Raw genomic sequence first — 24,468 nt, 5'->3', positions numbered from 1 at the left:
GGTGGGAATGTAAATTGGTAGAGCCACTATGGAGAACAGTATGGAGGTTCCTTAAAAAACTAAAAATAGAGTTACCATGTGATCCTGCAATCCCACTCCTGGGCATATATCTGGAAAAGACGAAAACTAATTCTAAAAGATACATGCACCCCAATGTTCACTGAAGCACTATTTACAATAGCCAAGACATGGAAGCAACCTAAATGTCCACTGACAGATGAATGGATAAAGAAGATGTGGTATATACATATATACACAATGAAATATTACTATCCATTAAAAAGGAATTAAATATTGCCACTTGCAGCAACATAAATGGACCTAGAGAATATCATAGTAAGTGAAGTCAGAGAAAGACAAATACTGTATGATATCACTTACATGTGGAATCTAAAAAAAACAAACTAGTGAGTATAACAAAAAAACAGACTCACACATACAGAGAACAAACTAGTGGTTACCAGTGGAGTGATAGAAGGTGGGAGGGGCAAAATAGGCATAAGGGATTAAGCGATACAAACTACTATGTATAAAATAAATAAGCAACAAGGATATATTGTACAGCACAGGAAAATATAGCCATTATTATGTAATAAATTTAAATGAAGTATAATCTGTAAAAATACTGAATCACTATGCTATATACCTGAAACTAATATAATATTGTAAACCCACTATACTTCAATTAAAAAAAAATTCATAAAGCTATAGTAAATAAAAATATTAATGTGGTCTGGGGACTATATAAAAAGGCAAAAATTGATTATATGTAAAGTCAAAATAGTGACTACTTCATGGGTGTTGGGGGCTAGGAGTGAGAGAACATTACATTCTGGGAGTGAAACACTAGTGGAGGCTTTTTTAAGACTAACAATATTGTATTTCTCAACTTTCTTGTGGTTATGTATGTATTTATGTTTTATGCTTTGTTTTCTATGTGTATAATTTACAAAAAAAATAACGGGAAAATTGTAAGAAGAAATCTGAATAAAAGTGTTGTAAAAAATAAGAGCTTAGAGATATTTAAAATGTTAACTATGTTGATAACTTTTAAAATATATATATTTCTCAAATTTTCCATAAAGAATAGGAATCCTTTTAATAATCAGAAAAATATTTATTAAAAATTGCATATCATCTTTCCAGACTTAAAACTTCATTACTTTAGAATAAGTAGGGTAAGAATCAATCAGAATACTGATTTGGAAATCAGAATATGATTTCCTATCAGAATATGATTAGGAAAATTCTTAAATCATAAAATACTTATAGTATTGCTTTAAACTCATAAGGTAACTCAGTCTAGCCTAATCTGATGAAAGACTACTGCAGGATCTAAATTATGCATGAGTTATTTCAAAATAATTTGTTCTTTTAAAATAACAAAACATGTAATTTAGCATACATTAGATGATATTTTTGGTTTCCTATGTCTTCATGGGTCTACTTTAATACAACCATGCCTAAATTTGATAAAATTCCTCGTGAAGGATTATGACAGCTTAACTGAATGGTAGAACTTCTTGTTTTTACCTATAAAAACCTGATCTTCACTGTGTTTGCATCATTATTTTGATTAGAGCAGGGTCAAAAAGTGGGCTGTAATCAGGCCAGATTACAGCTGCTAAATATGACAAGGAAGCATTTAAGCGTGTTTAGGAAAAGTACTCTATTTAGTTTACTAATGTAGATCCAGTACTGGGTACAGTGTCTGGTTCAAAGAGAGTACTCAAAAACTTCTTGAATGAATACAGATGAGAAAATATGGGGTCAGACTGAAATAAATATATATGACTAGGCATGGTATCAGAACTGATAAAATTTAAGGTGGGAACTTAAAAACTACTTGGATTTTACATTTACAAATCATCTGGCACCAAGCTGTTGGAATGCACACATTCTATTGTATTTCCTTTGCTCTACTATTTTATTCTTAAAACAAAATCCTATTGATGTTCTTAACTGTTCAAAAGATATACATTGTTTTCCATCTGTTTTGGAAATTCTTCTAAATGAGTTTTCTTCGCTATTCTTTCCCCACAATGATGATGGTAATAATGATATGCTCCATTTCCAATAATATTAACAAAAATTCAATAGGAGGATTCTCTCAAGGAGGTCTCAATTGCAATGTGGTCTTTTAATCCAATATTTTATTCATAAGTAACAAAAAAATAGATTTGATTATTTACTGTTTGCTAAGTTTACAGTACTAAAAAAAAGTTTACAAATGAAAGCTTTGTGAAAAATAAAATTTGCTTAAAAGTATATTGTCAAAGTTTTTATGTGACAATATGCTTAAAGAAAAACAACAGTAGTGTAAAAATAAATTTAATATAACAAAATCCTTATATGGTTTATGGTTCTCTAAGTGCTTTCACATACATCATTTCATTTGCTTCTCACTATAGTTATGTAGATTACCACTTCACAGATGAAGAAATGAAGGCTTACATACATTAATGTCATTTGTCTAAAAGTTCAAAAGTAGCAGTCTGGATGTAACCCCATGTTTTCATTTCCTCAAATGTGTTACTCATATATAACATGGAAACATTCACAACTTACATGATTTTCAAATGTGGATTTTTATTGCAATTTTCTCATTCATCTAACCCCTCTACTTTCCTCTGAATCTGCTGCATCTATTTTAAACTAATTTTCTCCCTTTTTTCCTAATACCTCTTTAAATCTGTATATTTTTAAGTCTTTACTAACTCAAGTCCACTTCAAATTTTGTTCTCAACTAGCCATTCAAATTTCTTACTAAATCCCTGAACAGTAATATATAAATTTTAGCAGGTGAGAAACTGTAGTTAAATGTGCTATAAAGAATAAACACAAAACTGTGAACTTAAAGTCATTTTCTCATTTATTTGTAGAAATGACCACAATGATTACCTGTGTCCGAGAAGTCGATTTTCCTTTGGTATCGGTAGAAAATTTGCCTTTATTACTAATACGTGCTGCCTGCTCTTTACAGAAATTTATATGTCTATCAGCTGCATTTTCATTAAATCTCCTCTGGCAATATGGACACTGAATATAATCTAAAACAGAAAAAAGAAACAGACTAGTAACATAATACTTGAAATGGGACATAAAGAGTTATAAGTTAGTAACTCAAGACATATAACATAAATAACAACTGCTAAGCAAAAATTCTCATTTTCTTATAACCACCCAACCTGACTTATCTAAACTTAGTAAAGACATTTAAGAAAAAAAGTATGCTAGTATACGATAAACTGCAATTTTCTCCCAGCTTAGAGTCAAATTTGGGGGGAAAAAAAGATAAATCGTCCCTACATAAAAATGAATAAGTAAAGGAAAAATGTTAATTATTTTTTGCTTCTATATTACCATATGTTTTCATCACAAATATATATTTTCATAAGGTAGACTAGGTTAAGTAGTTAATAACACATTACATTAAATAAAAATTTACATAAAATAAAAATTTTAAATTTGGGCTCATCTGTTAAAATCTTTAATTTCAATTAGAGGAAAGCTGTCAAGAAATAGTTTAATAGACTTTATACAGTTTTATTTTCTCTTAGAGATCCCAACAGATGGAATAATAAAAATATATCTCCTAACATAATTAATTCAAATTTAAGAAACAGCAAATGTTGCAGATTATATATTCTCCCCAAATGCAATATATAGTACAAACAAAACTTCTCACAAAATAAATCTTAAAGTTATCCCAGAAAGAACCAAATTTTATAGCACTGTGAAAGATTTCAACTCTATAAGACACAGAGAAGAAATAAATATAACAACTTAGCAGTGTCAAAAAAAATCTTCAATTTATTTCAATAGGTTTACTTTTTGAGATGGAGTTTTTTGCCCTTTAGAATTTACACTCATCTGAATCTCAGAAATTTGTCCTGCTAACTAGTGAAATAGGTCTAAAATCTCTAATAACAAAGAAGTTGTTCTGTCAGGACTAAGAGATCAAAAAATTTCTGAAGTCCAAATTATCCTGAAGAACTGCCCCCCGCCCCAGCTCTGACTTAACATAAACATGAGAAATATAACTGTGTTGAATAAGATGCAATATACAAATACCTCTAAAAGAGAGAATTCAACTTCATGGGGAAAATTAAGGTAGAAATAGAAGAGATGCAAACCCAAATGGAACATTCCAGAAATACTCATAGCATTAAAGTTAATTACTAAGACTCAAACAGGAGTTGGCAAACAAGGGCCCATGGGCCAAATCCAGCCTGCCCGGTGCATGTTTCTGGAACACTGCCACATTCATTCATTTACATATTTTCTGTGGCTGATTTCTTGCAACAGTGGCAGAGTTGAGGAGTTGAAACAGAGACCTTATGGACTGCATAACCTAAGATATTAACTATTGGTCCTTTATAGAAATTGTGTATCAACCCCTCCTTATAAAGATCATACCTAACTTTCTCTTTACTAAGAAATTAATCCCAACTTAGAATACTAACACAATTTTAATGCAGCTAACTTGTTATATTAAAATAACTACCTCTTGAGGCTACTCCATTAACCACTGTCAAAATGTCAACGGTGCTATTTTAAATCTTTCATCATCTCAATTATCTCATATGTGGTTGCCAGCATCTTGCCTTGCTTTTGGGAACAAGAAACAAGAAACTTTTACCCACCCAATGAAGAAAATATAAAAATACATGAATTTAGGGCATAATCTAGGTATATCCATCTATATGGTGGTTACCCCACTAGAATAATACATTTTTAGAAGCAAAATTATGATTTTTTTTCCCTTCCCAGATTAGAAGATACCAAAGAACCAGGCAACATAATTATTTGAATCTTACTGAATGACTACATTTCAATAGACATTATGCATGATTAAAATATTTCCTGGAGGGGCTTCCCTGGTGGCGCAGTGGTTGAGAGTCCACCTGCCTATGCAGGGGACACGGGTTTCTGCCCCGGCCTGGGAAGATCCCACATGCCACGGAGTGCCTGGGCCCGTGAGCCATGGCTGCTGAGCCTGCGTGTCCAGAGCCTGTGCTCCACAACGGGAGAGGCCACAACAGTGAGAGGCCCGCGTATCGGGAAAAAAAAAAAATTTCCTGGAATATTAACATTTAATAGTTACTACCATAATTTTTAAATGATATTAAATGCTTTATAAAGTATTGAGATAAAAAGATAATGCATTTCTATGTCCAACACTGATGTGTCTTTATAAGCCTAAATACCTGGATTGTCACCATTATTTTGTAGGAAAACTTTTAAAGATCATGCTTCATTAGGTTCAATTATTGTAAGTTAAGTTTAATATCTTAAAATTTATAAGAAATCTATCAATACTATCGATATTTCTTTCCCACATGAACAATTTCTGTCAACAATATGACATATACCAGGATCATAAGAAGGTGGAGGAGGGGGAGGAAGTTTGCCACCCTCTTTAAGGGCCTGACCAAGGCCTTTAGCTGCTCTTATGGTGGCTATGAACTCTTCATGCTTCCTCCTCCAATTAGATGGCTTCTTTGGTGGTTCGGGCTGCAAACAAATTAAAAAAACAAACAAAAAACAGTTTCAAAACAATTTTTAATAAAACTCAAGAAAACACCATATTATTTTAAATGTTCCCTCATCAGGAGTCCTTAAATGATCTCCCTCCCAAATTTATAATTTTGAAAAGAAACTTTAGGCAACTAAATTATATGCAATTTTTAAAATACAATTTTAATTGTGACAGACACTGCTAAATTGCCTCCTGTAGGTGTTACAAACACTTAAGCCACCACTAAGAGTGTATTTCCTTATTTTCCCATAGTTTCTCCAACATAGTATGATACTAAACTTCTGGTTTTTTAACTGATTAGAGAGGTGAAAAATAGTTCTCTGTGGTTTTAACTGCTTTTTTTCCTATAATGAGAGCGAACATCTTTTCATATCATAAAGAATCACTTGTATTGTCTTTTCTGTGAACTGCTTATAAGCCTGGTCAACGTATGTATTGGGTTATTGGCTTTTTTTTTTAACAATTTCTAGTAATTCTTTATAGGAGACTAGCCCCACCCCTCCCCCACAATACATCTCTTTTAACCTTGTTTAAGGGTCTTCCGATATGCAGAATTATTTTTAAATGTAGTTTAACTTACTTTTCCTTTTATAGTCTCCAGATTTGCATTCAGTTAGCAAGGCCCAACCTCACACCAAGGTAAAATAATTTTTTTCCATGTTTCTACCTAGAACCATTCTTAAATTGTTATTCATTTGGAATTTATCCTGATTTATGACATATGGACTCTATTTTCTGTTATTTTAACATGGCTATGTGGTTATCTCACCATCCTTTATTAACTTTTCTCCCCAGTGAATTGAGAGAACACCTTTCTCATATTCCCTTTGGCATTTGGGTCTATTTCTGAATTCTCTGTTGTACTGTTCTGACTATGTGTGTCAGTACCCATGTTTTAAATATTGAGATTTTATAATAATATTTTAATATCCACTAAGGTAAACCTACTTTATTCTGCTTTTCTTTCAATCTTTTCTGGTTATTCTTATATGTGTATTTTTCCATATGAACTTTAGATTCAGCTTGTCTATTTTTTTAAACTACATTTTAACCAGAAAAATTAAACATAACATTCATAAACAACTTAAGGAACTTAAGGACTCTATTTTGCTAAGTCTACCTATCCAAGAATGAGATATATTTCCATTTGAAGAAGTGTTCGTTTGTGTCTTTCAGTGGTTTTTTAAAGAAGTCTTTGCGGAAGTCTTGCACCTTCATTATTATAAGGTTTATTCCTAAATATTTTATATTTTGTGTTGTTCTTTTATAAGTGTCTTTTAATCATTTTTATATTTCAAGGAGTTGTTTGTTGAAGTATGAAACCTGATAATTTCTGTATATTAACATTACATCTCATTACTTCACTGATTTCTCTTATTGTTTGTAGTAATTTTTCAGTTGATCTCTTGGGTTTTCCAGGTATATCATCACCTAATAATGATAATTTTACCCCCTCTTTTCCAATTCCTATGCAACTAATTTCTTGTTATTATTTAACTCTACTGACTAGCACTTACTGTATTGGCTGGAGCTTAATCTTGTTCCTGACTTTAATGGAACTACCTCTAAGTATCTTTCCATTAAACATACTGCTGGCTTGTGTGCTACAAAGAAATTTATTTTGTTATAATACTGAAATATCTGATTATTCCTATTATGTCTTTGTTTTTCAAATCAAGAATATTATGTTGAGCCAACAAAGTCAAAAGACTGTTCTTTAAAAACACTTATAAGGCAAGACTAATCTAGAAAAAAAGAGAAAACAAAAATTACCAAGGAATGGAAAACAGTTCTTACAAACATGAGAAAGAAAAGAAGATATTATAAAAAAACTTTATGGTAATACATGGGACATTTAAGATGAAATGGATAATATCCTTGACAAACACCACAAAACAGATACCAGAAACAGAAAAATTATAATAGTCTTATATTTATTTTTAATGAATCTATTATTTAAAAGACCCACAAAGAAAACTCCTGGCCCAGATGCCTTTACTGTTGAATACTTGCAGACATTTAAGGAAGAAACAGCACCAATCTTTTAAAAACTCTTTCAAAAACAGAAAACAAGAGAACAGCCTTCCAACTAGTCCTATGACAGCAACAAAACTGATGAAAAGAAAAATCACAGGCCACTTTTCTCATGAATATAGATGCAAAAATCTTAACTAAATAAAAGCAGATTTAGATGTTTGAGATGACTGATTCTTTAGTTTCTTACTTTATAGTGAGATTTCTGATCACAATATTCATCTGCTCTACAGTGAATATTACTAATTTTTGCTGCTCTCATCTACCTTTTCTTCTCAAAGTATTATTATATATATTATTATATTAATGCTTAGCTAATGTTTTTTATTACACATCATTGAATGAGTTAGGTTTTCCTGGTACAGCTATTTACAAGAGTTTCTGGGAGAAAAGAGCAGCCCAGGGTAGCTTTCTAGGCTATACAAAACAGTTCTCTTCTCTGATGTACCAGATACAGATACAAATAAGGTCTCTGTGTGTGAACTCACCCAACACAACAAAGTAGCAGAGCCAGGGTTAAATCCAGGCGGTCTGAATTTTGAGCCAGCTCTCAAACCCACTATGCTAGACCAAGATTTAATTAATTTATCTAAGCTAATTAAAGCTAATACAATCATACATCTGGCAGGTTACCAAGAGAAACTTTAAGTAATAATTTATGTACCTTATTCAAGCTTCTCCACCCTTCCCTTAAATATTCATAAACTGAAAAACAAAGATGAACTGACTTTTCTGTTATCAAAGGATTTTATTAGTAAGATTAATTGCCCCATAGGGAAATGTTTTCCTGTAACACTGGGAAAAGTTATTACCACTGAAAGTAGTTTGTTTCAAAAACCTATTTAAGTCAGGTACTCAAATTTTGACTATTACACTGAAATAACTCTTTAAAACTATGTCGGACAAAGCATTTATGTGATTTATTCTTAGCAAATAACATATCATGAAAGGTGGTATTAAGGAGAGATTAGCATAGGAGATTCATTGCTTTTAGTTACAAAGAAGAAAATAAGCTGACAATGATCATATATGATCAATTGAGCAACGTATAAAACTTTTCCCCAGAAAGCGTAACAAGATGATAAATGCTGACAAATCAATCAGTCAAGATAGTATTTATTACGCTAAGATGTTTGTAACTAATAGCTTTCCTTTTGTATACTACAGGGATTACACTACTGGTAATAGTGTAACATACTGAGACATAAACCTAATTATAGCTGAAGTAATTAACGACTCACAATGAATGTATGAGGACTTCTCAGTTATTTCCAGCCTATAGCTAAGCAATTGGCTCTCCAATGCTACAAAAACCTCCCTGTAATAGTCGGACAGTACTTTGGCCTCCCTTTTGTTGAAATTCAAAATAAACAAGTTTCTGATCACTTCTAAACTGAGAACATGACACAGAATTCTGCTTATTCTTCAATCTTAGTATAATAGATTATTATAATTTTTTCATTACACATAGCAGCAAGGTTCATACTGTTCACAAGGTCATGTAATTACCCTAGGTTTAAGAGGTTTTACTGTTGGAATATCAGTTCCTTCAGCTCTTTGTCTGCTTGAATCAAACGTCTTCCGTTTTTTAGTGGCAGTTTTCTGGCAAATAGGTCCATGTTTTTTCTGTCAAGATGAGGAAATACAACATGTCATTTTCTTTTCTACAAAAAGACTATAAAACTTTAAATTGTCATTTGAGACCAGTTTAAAAACCTGAAAGATGAAATAAATAATAATCCATAAATAAGAAATGTTTTAGCTAAAATTGTTAAAAAAATATATGCAACGCATGTTACAAGTTATCTTTCTCACAACAAGAAAGTATTGATAAATACTCTCCCAAATTTTTTTTTAGTTATTTAATAGTCTCCTGGTTTTTACACTGCTAAGAATAAGGAAACTAATGTAAGCAAGTCAAAGCTATTGAAGTGGGAAAAAAGTTACCTTTATCACTAAATACTTGAAAATAGATACCAGAAAAAGGAATGTAAATGGAAAACACATTAGCATTAGGATTACAAAAGCTAACATAATAATAATAGTTGGGATTACTCAAGTTAACGAAATAGTAGTTTGTTCACACAGAATATAGGACAAGGTGGTCAGGTTTGTGTCCTTACTCCACTATCTCATCCCTTCCCCCTCTCTGGAACTCAAATTTTCCACCTTTTTTTTACCAAGGATTTTTCTTGTGCTACCTAGTGTCCCACTCCTACAGTTTTTGGGTGGGGGGGATGGGGGTTTGTTGTTGCTGTTGCTGTTTTAATATGGCTGCCAGCTCATTCAGTTATTCATATATTCATTTTAAAGACATTATAATGGAAGCTCTCTTAACTGACCTCAAATTAACCTACTGGATAAATAATAATTCTCCTTCTCCTAAATAAAACATGTTGACTAATAACATAGAGGATGCTAAATGCCCTTTTCTTCTTTTGTATTTTGATAAACAATGAACAAGTCAGAACTGCTAAACTTTATCTGGGAAAATAAGAACCTCAGAACTGGCTGATTCAATGTTATGGAGCCTCTAATATTTTCAATACACAACTGTTTCACATACTTGTTTTTGGATATCATTCTGACAAACACAGTAACTGTAACTATTAGAATAAAATCTCTTAAATATTAAAAAAAGAAAAGGATAGCTAATGGGCGACTTTCTAGAGAATGTCTGTTCTCACATTGAGCTGTATATGTCAAAAGTACGTAGTGCCTGTTCCCAAAACTGATGTATACAAATTGTAGTTGTTATCGTGATTATATCATTTAATATTAAATAAATACATAAATGAGGACCAAAAAAAGGCATAATTTTCCCAGTGAAAACTCAGCTTAATGCTTTGAAAATGGTTTGAAAAATAGCTAATTAATAACAAAAAAATGTATGAATTAAGCGTGGGCAAGAAAGGTTTAAGAAAGCTAGCTGTTAATATTTAAAAGGAGTCTGCAGTCAGGTGGACATTTTGGGTCATTAATTCCTCACTGCTTTAAAGAAAAACTGGAAACAATGAGAGGATGCAAAATAAAATGTAGCAGAACTCTAATCAGCAGACCCATACTCAAAGAAAAATCTTTATTCCACATCAAAATATTAATAAATACATATTTATATTTGAAGTTAAATAAGGCATATTGACTTTCTTATTCTCTACTTAGCTAGAGATTTTATATTAAAATCAGTTAAATGTGCTTCTATTTGTATATACTAAGCATCTAAAGAATGCATAATATATTTTAGGTGCACTTTTAACGAAAATATTTTTTCCTTTGGAATATTTCAAACATACATAAGAATTGACAGAAAAGTGTAATTAGCTCCATTTACTCATCCCTGCCTCAACAATTACAACATTTTAGCAATCTTGTTTCATCTATCCCAGCCCCAGCACTTTTTCCTAAAGTTTAAAGAAAATCCCAGACATCATAGCCTTCTGCTTTTTTAAATACATTATTTCTAACAGTATTTCTAAGAGTTTACTTTGGTTTTATTTTTGTTAATAGTCCCACAAAGGGAGAAAACACTTTAATAGTTTAACAGAGAGGAGTTTTGAAGACCAATCAAACTCTGAAGGAAAGAGAGCACTCTGGAAGAATGACAAAGATGGAACTGAGGGCTTCCCCGGTGGCGCAGTGGTTGGGAGTCCGCCTGCCGATGCGGGGGGACGTGGGTTCGTGCCCCAGTCCGGGAGGGTCCCGCGTGCCGCGGAGCAGCTGGGCCAGTGAGCCATGGCCGCTGGGTCTGTGCGTCCGGAGCCTGTGCTCCACAGCGCGAGGGGCCACGGCAGTGAGAGGCCCGCGTATAGCAAAAAAAAAAAAAAAAAAAAAGATGGAACTGATACTCCTGAGCAATGAATACTAGCCAGTATCTCTTTAAATTATTCCAAAGGTTCTTTCCATTTTCCTGAACTATTAAACAATTAAAGATCTACCAAACTCCAAAAAAAAAAGGTACTCACTAATGCCACTGGAAAGAATGTTCTTCCACAAATCCTGCAAGGTAACAATTCTCCAACTTGGACACTTCCATTTTCTAAAATCGAAAAGAATGTAGTCAATATACTCAGTGGCTCAAATTGTGAAACTTCCAAATTTTCATTTCTTCACTTAGTTTCATACGTAAGTTGTCAGTTCGTGCGAAAAATGTCATGTCATTTTGAAATAAGTAACATCATCAATTAAAATGGGCAGAAGACTTAAAGTTATCAGTGGTCAAAAAGGCAAATGCCAAATACAGAATTCATACTTTAAGGAGAACCAAACTGATAATGTTGGAAATATCTGGTTTTCTTCTATTTTAACCAAATCAATTTGTCAGTCTCTTAATTTATAGGCTGTCTCTTTGTAAATTACTGAAGTTTAAAAACCAAATTTATCTGAAGGTTAAATACATTATTTATCTTCAAAGCATTAAAGAATAACATTGGTGGCTAGTGGAATGGAGAAGATGAGTAGGAAAACCCTGAGCTCACCTCCTTCCATGGGCACAACAAAGTTACAACTATTTTACAGAGCAACTATCATGATGAGAACAACCTAAAGACTAGCAGAAAAGATCTTCCACAACTAAAGATATAAAGAAGGATCCACAATGAGACAAGTAAGAGAGGCAGAGACATGGTACAGTCAAGACCCACACCCACAGGTAGGCTACCCACAAACACGAGGATAATCACAATTGCAGAGGTTTTCCCCAAGGAGCAAGGGGTCCAAGCCTCACTTTGTACTCCCCAACCCGGGGGGTCCTGCAATGAGAAGATGAGACCCAGGGGGCTTACTTTCGGGAGACCCAGAGGGCTGTGGGAAATAAAGACTCCACTGTTAGAGGGCACACAGAAAATTTACATGCTCCAAGACCCAGGGCAGAAGCAGTCATTTTAAACTGGCCTGGGGTCAGACACACATGCTGATCTTGGAGAGCCTCCCAGAGAGGAGGAGGCATGTGGGACTCACCCTGGGGACACAGACACTGATGACAGCCATTTTCTGGAGCTCATTCTACCATGAGGAGTGCTCGTGCTGGCAAGAAACATTAGGGAGTTCTCCTTCTAGCTTCGTAGTGCAAGGACCCAGCCCTACCCACCAGCCAGTCTGCAACAGTCCTTGGGACCCACAGGCCAAGCAGCTAACTGTGGGGGCACAGCTTCACCCAACAGCAGGCTGGCAATGACCATAGGCATCTTGGTTCCCCCAGTCACCCAGGGACCCAGCCCTGCCACCAGAGAACCCAGGACCCAGCTCCACCCACCAGAGGGCTGGCACTAACTCCAGAACCTGGCCTCGCCCACCAATGGTCAGGCACCAATCACTGGACTCCCTTGGCCCCAGTGCTGCCAATCAGCATGCAGACCATCTGTAAGACACCTTCAGCCAGCCACACCAGGGTCCAGCTCTGCCCACCAGTGGACCAGCACTAGCCTAGGGACCCCTAAGCCTTCACAATCAGCCACCTTGTGACCTGGCCCTACCTACCAGCGGCTGTCAGCATCCACAAAGGCAGAGCCTGCCAATCAATCAGACCAGGGGCCATCCATGCCTACTAGACCACCAATAGAAATCAGCCCACCACAAAAGAAGGGCCCATGAAACCCACATAGGGGACAGTCCTGGAACATAAAGCTCTGGTGACCTAAGGGAAGTGAGCTGCTGAGAGGCACAGGACCTCTCCTATAAAAGACCACTTCAACAAAATCAAGAAATGTAACCAACCTACCAAATACACAGAAATAAAAACAGCAAGTTAGGCAAATGAGGTGACAGAAGAATTTGTTCCAAACAAAGGAATAAGATAAAACACCAGAATTGAAGTGGAACTAAGGAACTTACCCAATAAAGAGTTCAAGGTAATGATCATAAAAATGCTCAAAGAACTTCGGAGAAGAATGGAAAAACACAGTAAGAAGCTAACAAAGAGTTGTAAAATATAAAGAAGAACAAAACAGAGCTGAAGACAACAATAAGTGAAATAAAAACATACTAGAAGGAATCAACAGTAGATTAGATGATATGGAGGAATGGATCAGCAAGCTGGAAGACAGTAGTAGAAATCACTCAAGCTGAAGAGAAAAAAAAAGATTTTAAAAAATGAGGACAGGGCTTCCCTGGTGGCACAGTGGTTGAGAGTCCACCTGCCGATTTAGGGGACACGGATTCGTGCCCCAGTCTGGGAAGATCCCACATGCCGCGGAGCGGCTGGGCCCGTGAGTCACGGCCGCTGAGCCTGCGCGTCCGGAGCCTGTGCTCCGCAACGGGAGAAGCCACAGCAGTGAGAGGCCCGCGTACTGAAAAAAAAAAAAAATGAGGACAGTTCAAGGGACCTTTGAGACAACACTAAGCATGCTAACATTTGCATTATAGGGGTTCCAAAAGGAAAAGGGGAGGCAGAAAACATATTTGAAGACATAATGGCTGAAAACTTCCCTAACCTAGGAAAGGAAACAGATATACAAGTCCAGGAAGCACAGACAGTTACAAACAGGATCTACCCAAAACCAACCACACCAAAAAACATCATAATTAAAATGGCTAAAATTAAAGACAGAGTATTAAAAGCAGCAAGGGCAAAGCAACTAGTTACATACAAGGGAACTTCCATAAGTCTATCAGCTGACTTTTCAGTAGAAACCCTGCAGACCAGAAGGGAATATCATGATACATTTAAAGTGATGAAAGGAAAAAACCTACAACCAAGAATACTCTACCCAGCAAAGCTATCATTCAGAAAGATAAGATAAAGAGTCTTGCAGACAAGCAAAAGCTAAAAAGGGGTTTCCCTGGTGGCACAATGGTTAAGAATCCACCTGCCAATGCAGAGGACATGGGTTTGAGCCCTCGGCCAGTAAGATCCCACATGCCACGGAGCAACTAAGCCTGTGTGCCACAACTGCTTAGTCTGTGCTCTAGAGCCCGCAAGCCACAACTACTGAAGCCCGTGCACCTAGAGCCCATGCTCCGCAACAAGAGAAGGCACTGCAATGAGAAGCCTACGCACCACGAATAAGAGTAGCCCCTGCTTACAGTGACTAGAGAAAAGCCCGTGCGCAGCAAGACCCAACACAGCCAAAAATAAAATTAAATAAAGAAATTTTAAATATTAAAAGCTAAAAAAGTTCAGTACCACAAAACCAGCTTTACAAGAAATGAAAAGGCACTTCTCTAAGTGAAAAAGAAAAAGCCACAACTAGAAATATGAAAGTTACCAAAGGAAAAATCTCATTGGTAAAAGCAAATACACTGTAAAGGTAGTAGACCAACCACTTATAAAGCTAGTAGAAAGGTTAAAAGACAAAACTAGTAAAATCTTCTATACACAAAATAAGTAGTTAAGAAATACCCAAAAGATGTAGACTATGATGTCAAAAACATTAAACATAGAAGGGGAGTAAAAACTCAGGGTTGTTAAAATACATTCAAACTTAAGAGGACATCACATCAACTTAAAATAATCACATATATATTGATTGCTATATATAAACCTCTGGTAACCAAACTAAAAATCTGTAATGGATACAAACACAAAAAACTGAAAGAAATCTAAACATAATATTAAAGACAGTCATCAAATCACAAGGAATGAGAGCAAAAGAAGAAGGAATAACAACAACAACAAAACTACAAACTAAACCTGAAAACAATTAAAAAAATGGCAATAAGTACATACCTATCAACAATTACACTTAAAATGTATATGGACACAGAGTGCTCCAATCAAAAGACATAGGGTGGCTCAATGGATACAAAAACAGGACTTGTATATATGCTAATCAAGAGATTCAGTCCAGATCTAAAGGAACACACAGACTGAAAGTGAGGGAATGGACAAAGGTATTCCATGCAAACGGAAATTTAAAAGAAACCAAGGTAGCAATACTTATATTGGACAAAGTAGACTTTAAAACAATGACTGTAACAAGAGACAAAGTAGGACTTTACCTAATAATAAAGGGATCAATCCAAGAAAAAGCTATAACAATTGTAAATATATATGCACTCAACATAGATGCACCTAAAGACATAAAGCAAATATTAACAAAAAAAGGGAGAAATGGACAGCAACACAATAACAGTAGGGGGCTTTAACACCCCACTTACATCAATGAACAGATCGTCCAGAGAGAAAATCAATACGGAAACACTACCCTTAAACAACACATTAGACCAGATGGTCTTAATAAATATAGAATATTCCATCCAAAAGCATCAGAATACACATTCTTTTCAAGTGCACATGGAACATTCTCCAGTATAGATCACATGGTAGGTCATAAAACAAGTCTCAGTGAATTTGAGAAGACTGAAATCATATCAAGAAACTTTTCAGGCACATGCTATGACACCAGAAATCAACTACAAGGAAAAAAAACTGCAAAAAACCCCATAAACATGTGGAACTAAACAACCAATGGGTCACTGAAGAAATCAAAGAAGAAATCAAAAAAATAACTGGAGACAAATGAAAATGAAAAACTCGATGATCCAAAATCTATAGGTTTCAGCAAAAGCAGTTCTAAGAGGGAAGTTTATAGCAATACAAACCTACCTCAGGAAACAGGAAAAATCTCAAATAAACAACCTATCCTTATACCTAAAGGAACTAGAGAAAGAAGAACAAACAAAACCCAAACTTAATAGAAGAAATCATAAAGAATACAGCAGAAATAAAATAGAGACTAAAAATAATAGAAAATGTCAATTAAAATAAGAGCTGGTTCCTTGAAAAGCTAAACAAAATTGATAAAACTTCAGCTAAACTCATCAAGAAAAAAAGAGAGAGGGCTCAAATTGAAAAAAAATCAGAAATGGAAGTGAAGTTACACTTAATACCATGCAAATACAAAGGATCATAAGAGATTACCATGAACAATTATATGCCAATAAAATGGACAAGTTAGAAGATATGGACAAATTCCTAGAAAAATATATGAGCATTGACTGAATCAGTGCTCATCCAGAGAGGAATGGATAAAGAAAATGACACACGTGCGCGCACACGCACACACGCACACACGAATACTACTCAGCCCTAAAAAATGAAATCTTATCATTTGTGACAAAATGGATGGAACTAGAGGGTATTATGCTACGTGAAGTAAGACAGAGAAAGACAAATACTGTATAATTTCACTTATATGTGGAATTTAAAAAACAAATGAACAAACTTAAAACAGAAACACAGTCATAGACACAAAGAACAAACAGGTAGTTGCCAAGGGAGAGGGGTTGGTGGGGGGGGGAGGAAATAGGTGAGGGAGATTAAGACAAACAAACTTCCAGTTACAAAATAAATGAGTCACAGGTATGAAATGTACAGTGTGGAAAATATAATCAATAATAATGTAATATCTTTGCATGGTGACAGATGATAACTAGACTTATCATGGTGATCATTTTGAAATGTAGAGAAGCATCAAATTACTAAATTGTGTACCAGGAACAAAAATAGTTTTGTAGTCAAATATACTTCCTAAACAAACTCATAGAAAAAGAGATCAGATTTGTGGCTACACGGGGTGGGCGGGGGGGAGGATGGGAAACTGGACAAACATCATCAAAAGGTACAAATTTCCAGTAATGAGATAAACAAGTACTAGAGATGTAATGTACAATATGATAAACATAATTAACACTGTTCTATGTTGTATATAAAGTTAAGAGATTGGCTCCTAGGAGCTTCTCATCACAAGGAAAACAATGTTTTTTTTCCTTTTATTTTGTATCTGTATAAGATGATGGATATTCAATAAATTTATTGTGGTAATCATTTCATGATGTATATAAATCAAATCAGTATGCTGTAAACCTTACACAGTGCTCTATGTCAATTATATATATACAACTGGAAGAAAAAAATAAGATAAAAACAGGTGCTACTGTTTGCAGATGACATGATACTATACATAGAGAATCCTAAAGATGCTACCAGAAAACTACTAGAGCTAATCAATGAATTTGGTAAAGTAGCAGGATACAAAATTAATGCACAGAAATCTCTGGCATTCCCATACACTAATGATGAAAAATCTGAAAGTGAAGTCAAGAAAACACTCCCATTTACCATTGCAACAAAAAGAATAAAATATCTAGGAATAAACCTACCTAAGGAGACAAAAGACCTGTATGCAGAAAATTACAAGACACTGATGAAAGAAATTAAAGATGATACAAATAGATGGAGAGATATACCATGTTCTGGGATTGGAAGAATCAACATTGTGAAAATGACTCTACTACCCAAAGCAATCTACAGATTCAATGCAATCCCTATCAAACTACCACTGGCATTTTTCACAGAACTAGAACAAAAAATTTTACAATTTGCATGGAAACACAAAAGACCCCGAATAGCCAAAGCAATCTTGAGAACGAAAAACAGAGCTGGAGGAATCAGGCTCCCTGACTTCAGACGATACTACAAAGCTACAGTAATCAAGACAGTATGGTACTGGCACAAAAACAGAAAGATAGATCAATGGAACAGGATAGAAAGCCTAGAGATAAACCCACACACATATGGTCAATTTATCTTTGATAAAGGAGGCAGGAATGTACAGTGGAGAAAGGACAGCCTCTTCAATAAGTGGTGCTGGGAAAACTGGACAGGTACATGTAAAAGTATGAGATTAGATCACTCCCTAACACCATACACAAAAATAAACTCAAAATGGATTAAAGACCTAACTGTAAGGCCAGAAACTATCAAACTCTTAGAGGAAAACATAGGCAGAACACTATGACATAAATCACAGCAAGATCCTTTTGACTCACCTCCTAGAGAAATGGAAATAAAAACAAAAATAAACAAATGGGACCTAATGAAACTTCAAAGCTTTTGCACAGCAAAGGACACCATAAACAAGACCAAAAGACAACCCTCAGAATAGGAGAAAATATTTGCAAATGAAGCAAGTGACAAAGGATTAATCTCCAAAATTTATAAGCAGCTCAATAACAAAAAAACAAACAACCCAATCCAGAAATGGGCAGAAGACCTATATTGACATTTCTCCAAAGAAGATATACAGACTGCCGACAAACACATGAAAGAATGCTCAACATCACTAATCATTAGAGAAATGCAAATCAAAACTACAATGAGATATCATCTCACACCAGTCAGAATGGCCATCATCAAAAAATCTAGAAACAATAAATGTTGGAGAGGGTGTGGAGAAAAGCGAACACTCTTGCACTGCTGGTGGCAATGTGAATTGGTTCAGCCACTATGGAGAACAGTATGGAGGTTCCTTAAAAAACTACAAATAGAACTACCATATGACCCAGCAATCCCACTACTGGGCATATACTCTGAGAAAACCATACTTCAAAAAGAGTCATGTACCAAAATGTTCATTGCAGCTCTATTTACAATAGCCCGGAGATGGAAACAACCTAAGTGTCCATCATCAGATGAATGAATAAAGAAGATGTGGCACATATATACAATGGAATATTACTCAGCCATAAAAAGTAATGAAATTGAGCTATTTGTAATGAGGTGGATAGACCTAGAGTCTGTCATACAGAGTGAAGTAAGTCAGAAAGAGAAAGACAAATACCGTATGCTAACACATATATATGGAATTTAAGGGAAAAAAATGTCATGAAGAACCTAGGGGTAAGACAGGAATAAAGACACAGACCTACTACAGAATGGACTTGAGGATATGGGGAGGGGGAAGGGTAAGCTGTGACAAAGCGAGAGAGCGGCATGGACATATACACACTACCTAACGTAAGGTAGATAGCTAGTGGGAAGCAGCCGCACAGCACAGGGAGATCAGCTCGGTGCTTTGTGACCACCTAGATGGGTGGGATAGGGAGGGTGGGAGGGAAGGAGACGCAAGAGGGAAGAGATATGGGAACATATGTATATGTATAACTGATTCACTTTGTTATAAAGCAGAAACTAACACAGCATTGTAAAGCAATTATACTCCAATAAAGATGTTTAAAAAAAAAAAAGCAAACAAAAAAACCAGGTGCTACAATTTGGGATGATGAAAATGTTCTGGGGATGGATAGTGATGATATTTGCACAACAATGTGAATGTACTAAATACCACTGAATTGTACACTTAAAAATGGTTAAAATGGTAAATTTTATGTCTATTTTTCCACAATACAACATTTTTTTAAACTAAAAAAAAAAAAAAAGTAAGAAATAACCCTGGAGATCAGTGAGGTGGCTTCCTGATATGATTAGGGAGTCTAGAATAAAAAGAATGTTGTCCTCCCCGACAACAGAAGTATTAGGTTTTAAGTAAAAGATCACCTAGTTACTATGCATTATGTGAATTGTTCATTAATTTATACATATAATATTATGTTAAGATTCACTGGACCAACAAATTGAGATAATCTGACCTTATCGGCACAACTGATTAAATAAGGAAGAAGTAGCTGCAACTTTTACAAAATCAGAAGTTAATGCATCTATCATGTACTTGCACTGAACAAATTTCATCACATGTACACACACACAAACTACATTCTTTGGGAATCCTACATAACTAAGTCAATTTGTCATTTTATTATCCAGCCAAACATCACACCTAAATTTATTTCCATACCTGTAATTTTCATAAAAACGACAAAAATGATATCCTTATATCTTCTGCTGAATTTCTGTTAAAATTCTTTTATCATATGAAAGTAAAAAAACATTTTCTTTCAGAAGTAACAAACTCATGAAAAAAGTACGATTATGGACTTCATGTAATGTGTTGTTCCAAGGCATTTAGTGAGTCCACAGAAAACTTATCAGGAGAATCAAAAAAGACATTGGTGGGAACGCAATCAAACAGTAACAGAAGAATTGTTTTGTTCTCTCATTCTCCAAGTACTCTACTGCACTATTTCAGTGGTAGATAGATGGAGGTCAAAGTCTGTATGGTGGCAGGTAAGCTGTGAACACTACAAAAGCAAAACTAAGATCTGCCTGATTTGTGTTTTCCAATAGCAAAGACGAGGTTATTTAGGGAGAGAGAGCAAAGCAGCTTCATTTATCTGGATCACTTAATTCCATTAACTATCCAAAAAGTTGAAGCAGTTGCTGGATGGAATCCATTAGGTATATGAAGATTAGAATGTCTTCATAACGACTGTCAAAGTGATACCACATACTGCATAATCTATTAGGCTTGCCTATTTAGTTTTCATGTCTTCCTTTAAATTCCAAACAATAATTTAAAAATGTATCCATATAAAATGTTGAAAAGTACCACTATGTTACTTGCTTAAAAGTATATTTCAGTATTTCCTTGTTAAATAGAAAACAAAGCAAAATCTTATAAAAAATTAACTATTGAGAAAAATCAATTCAACACATGGAAATAATGTGAGTGTCTACTTGAGTACCTACTATCAATACTTGCCAAGCATGTACCAAGTAACAGAGACACAAGGGTGGAGTCACACAATCTTTGCTTCATAAAGCCAACAGTCTACATGATTTACTTCTTCACTATACCTAAGAGCCCAATCATCTTCCTTTTTTTTTTTTAATACAAAAGCTTAAAACTTAATATAACAGCAACTAGAATACTAACATAAAATAAAATCCAACTCCTGGGATTAATTCCTACAAGTCATCAAACATGTTCAGACTGTCTTTAAAGGAAAAGAAAATTATTATCACTACAAGGCATAAAAAAGAGAAAACAGCATTAAAGAGAAAACATTTAAAAACAATTATCACAAAAAAAAATTTTTTAAGTTATTACTTTATTCAAAATAAAATAAATAAATAAATTTACAGTTTCCTCTTATAGAGTATAGCCCTATAATCCACAAAATATATCATGTGTGTTGGTATCAACATCCCCTGAAAAGAACTTCTACCGACAGGTAATGATAAGCAGCTTAGGGTTTAGAGTCACACCACCACATTTTGTTCTAATGGCATTCATTAAAAGACACGAGAGTGTCGTAGAAAAGGCACTGGAATTTGTCTCATACTATCTAAGTTCACGTCCCAGCTCTGTCACTTAGAGCTATGACTTGCTGGGCAAGATATTTAACCTAAGGTTCACATTCCTCTTGCATAAAATAAGAAAGTTAGATTAAATGAACTATGTGGCCCGCTTCTACCTCTATTATGCCATAATAAATATAGCATACTTATTTAATAAAATCTACCTTAAGACCACATTAATAAGAAAAGTAAATGATGATAAGACACCTCCCTTACTGATGTTATATTAAAAAGAAAAAAGTTGGTCACACATAAGAATGATTAAACCAATTGACCAATTGTGGACAGTAGAATGAATGTTTCAGGTAGTGTGCAGGATGCTGAGGAAATCACTTCCACTTGTCTATATATAGAACTGAGAATCTGCGAGGACCTATAGCAAAGAACATGATGTCTCTCTCCTTGTTGGAAAAGTTTTCACTATATGAACTACAAGAAAATGTATGACTAATCATATAGGTAGCCTGAAGTTTAACATCTGTTAAATGAAGATAACGTCCGCTCAATCTACCTTAAAATTTAAAAGGGTCAACTGAGATGTTATATATAAAAATGTTTCACAACCAATGAAATAAAAAATACTATTCTCCAGGGCGTACAGGCAAACTCCACTACTTTCTCCTGAGTGGCGAATGTTAGAGAATTGTGCAGCTTATATAAATACAGTAGAGAGAGATGATATTCACTGTTGAAAGAAGCATTCAAACTGATAGACAGAACCAAGTGAATAAGTATTTAATATTCTAAAACTTTAAAGAAGCCAACCTCTCCTTACAAAATTTATCCTGTACATACTGTTGATTCTGTTATGAGTTACTGTATTGAGTAATTTCAAAATCTGCACGATAATAAGACTTAAAATGGTATCTTTATATAATACTATTATACAGGTGATGTGAAATAATTTGCTCTTATCTAAAATAGTTATGACATTCTAAAAATGTATATATTTAAGAAATAGTAGAGAACATTTCCAAAAGAAAAATCTTGGAAATCAAGAACAATTCTGGGCTCTGTGTTTCATGTCTATTCCTTCACCACTGGTCACTGCTTATCTGAAACCAACCTTTAAAACTCAACAAACCTCTCTTTTGAAGTACACAGCACCTGTTTTACTACTTTCTTCCTACAATCCTTTTTTAAAACCGAATTACTTCCAGGTCAGCAATCTCTAATATCTCACAAGATATTCCTTTTCAGCACATCCTAGATTTCAACGTTTCAACATTCATGCTTAACCTACTCAGCACACATCCTTCACCCTCCACTCCACTTCAGTGGCCTGCACTCCAGTTCAGCATAAAACAACCACTGCTAAAACAACTTAGAATGATCCACCTCTGGACTCTTAAAATACACAAGCTCCTTCCGGAACCACAGGCTTCTACCATCTACCTCTAAATCACTTTCTTGATCTCAGAGTGACTTGCATTTTCTTGATAACCCATTCTTGACTGCACTTCCCTTCCTATCCAGTCTGAACCTGACTAGTCATGTCCACTACTTCTACCAAGCACCCTTAAATCCTTTGCTCATGGTCAAATGTTTGGAAAATGCTAAATTAAACAAACAGGTTTTCTTAGAACAGAACTTCCTCAGTCTTAAAAAAAAAAGACAGAGAAAGATTTAGTATGCTGTTATTTCCCCAACAGAAATTCTTTCTGCCCCTAAAAGGTATTTAGGACTGATGCCCCAAGTATCATATTTTTTGAAACACTGGCTTACATTTACTGACTAGCTCCTCTCTACCTCTCATTCTCCCCCTATCTGAACTGCAGGCAAGCTTTAACAGGATTAAACACTATATTAAAATAGACCCATTTGTTGATTCAACAAGTATTTATGGAGCACCTAGCATGAGACAGGAACTGTTCTAGGAGTTAGGCAAACAGTGATAAAAAAACAAAGATCCTGATCTTATGGAGTTTCTATTCTTTGGGGGAAAAAAAAAATCACTTTTTTTCACTACCTGACATTTTATATATTTTGTTATGTGTGTGTTTGAGAAGTGGGTATGATCACTGAAAGCTTCTTTAATAAGGAGGCATTATGTGCTCTAGAGCCCGCGAGCCACAACTACTGAAGCCTGCGCACCTAGAGCCCGTGCTCTGCAACGAGATGAGAAGCCCACGCACCACAACGAAGAGTAGCCTCTGCTCACCACAACTAGAGAAAGCTCGCGAGCAGCAACGAAGACCCAAAACAGACAACAATAAAATAAATAAATAAATTTATTTTAAAAAATTATATGTACTTTGTTTCCTACCAATTCAGAGTGTGCATTTTTGTATGACTATAAAACATGGAGAAACTGATGGTGTATTTGACCACAAAGAAAACTTTTTAAAACTTTTTGAAAGGTAGACTACTCATAGAACACACAAAATTAAAAGTAAATAAAAACTAATGACTAAAAACATCTTAACAAAAAAAAAAATCTTAACATTTTGGAAGTTAAGGAACACTCTCATAAATAACCTCTGAATCAGAGAGAAATTTTAAACTGAAATTACATACTATCTAGAAAGCATGGAAACGAGAATACTTCACATTTAACATTTTATATTAAACCAACTGAGTTTATATTCAGGGAACAATGCATAGACTCAAATTCCTTCATGTTTGAAGAAATTTGAAAACAAAGTAATTTAGACTCACTGCTAAAAAAAAAAAATGAGGCATTAAAGACCTTAAGAAACAGAGGCAACTGATCACTGTTAACCTATTAATTGTCAAACTGAAAGCGCTCTTTTGAATCGTCACCTTACTGGATCTTTCTACATCATGAGGCTCTGCTGATCAATCCCTTCTGCCTTTAAAGTCCTTTCTCTCTTGGCTTCAATGGTATTTCTCTCTCCTAAGCCCAAGTTTTTCATATTTCACAACTAAGCAGAGTTTGACCTACTTACTACTTAGA

The 24,468-nt window shown here is 34.8% G+C and overlaps 1 protein-coding gene across 3 annotated transcripts in view; it reads right to left on the bottom strand.

The window, feature by feature from the left end:
* The window catches only part of ZC2HC1A (zinc finger C2HC-type containing 1A), a 60,036-nt gene that overhangs the window by 31,435 nt on the left and 4,133 nt on the right, over positions 1-24,468 (bottom strand). For all 3 annotated transcript variants that reach the window (XM_059994799.1, XM_059994800.1, XM_059994801.1), the window contains exons 2-5: positions 11,539-11,612; positions 9,086-9,202; positions 5,376-5,517; positions 2,902-3,050 (exon numbers count right to left, since the gene is read on the bottom strand). In XM_059994799.1, coding sequence (XP_059850782.1) covers positions 2,902-3,050; positions 5,376-5,517; positions 9,086-9,202; positions 11,539-11,612 — 482 coding nt within the window. The remainder of the gene's footprint in view (positions 1-2,901; positions 3,051-5,375; positions 5,518-9,085; positions 9,203-11,538; positions 11,613-24,468) is intronic.

The sequence above is a fragment of the Delphinus delphis genome, chromosome 17 (genome assembly GCF_949987515.2).
Source record: "Delphinus delphis chromosome 17, mDelDel1.2, whole genome shotgun sequence".
Taxonomy (NCBI): Eukaryota; Metazoa; Chordata; class Mammalia; order Artiodactyla; family Delphinidae; genus Delphinus; species Delphinus delphis.
This window is presented reverse-complemented; position numbering and strand designations above follow the sequence as displayed.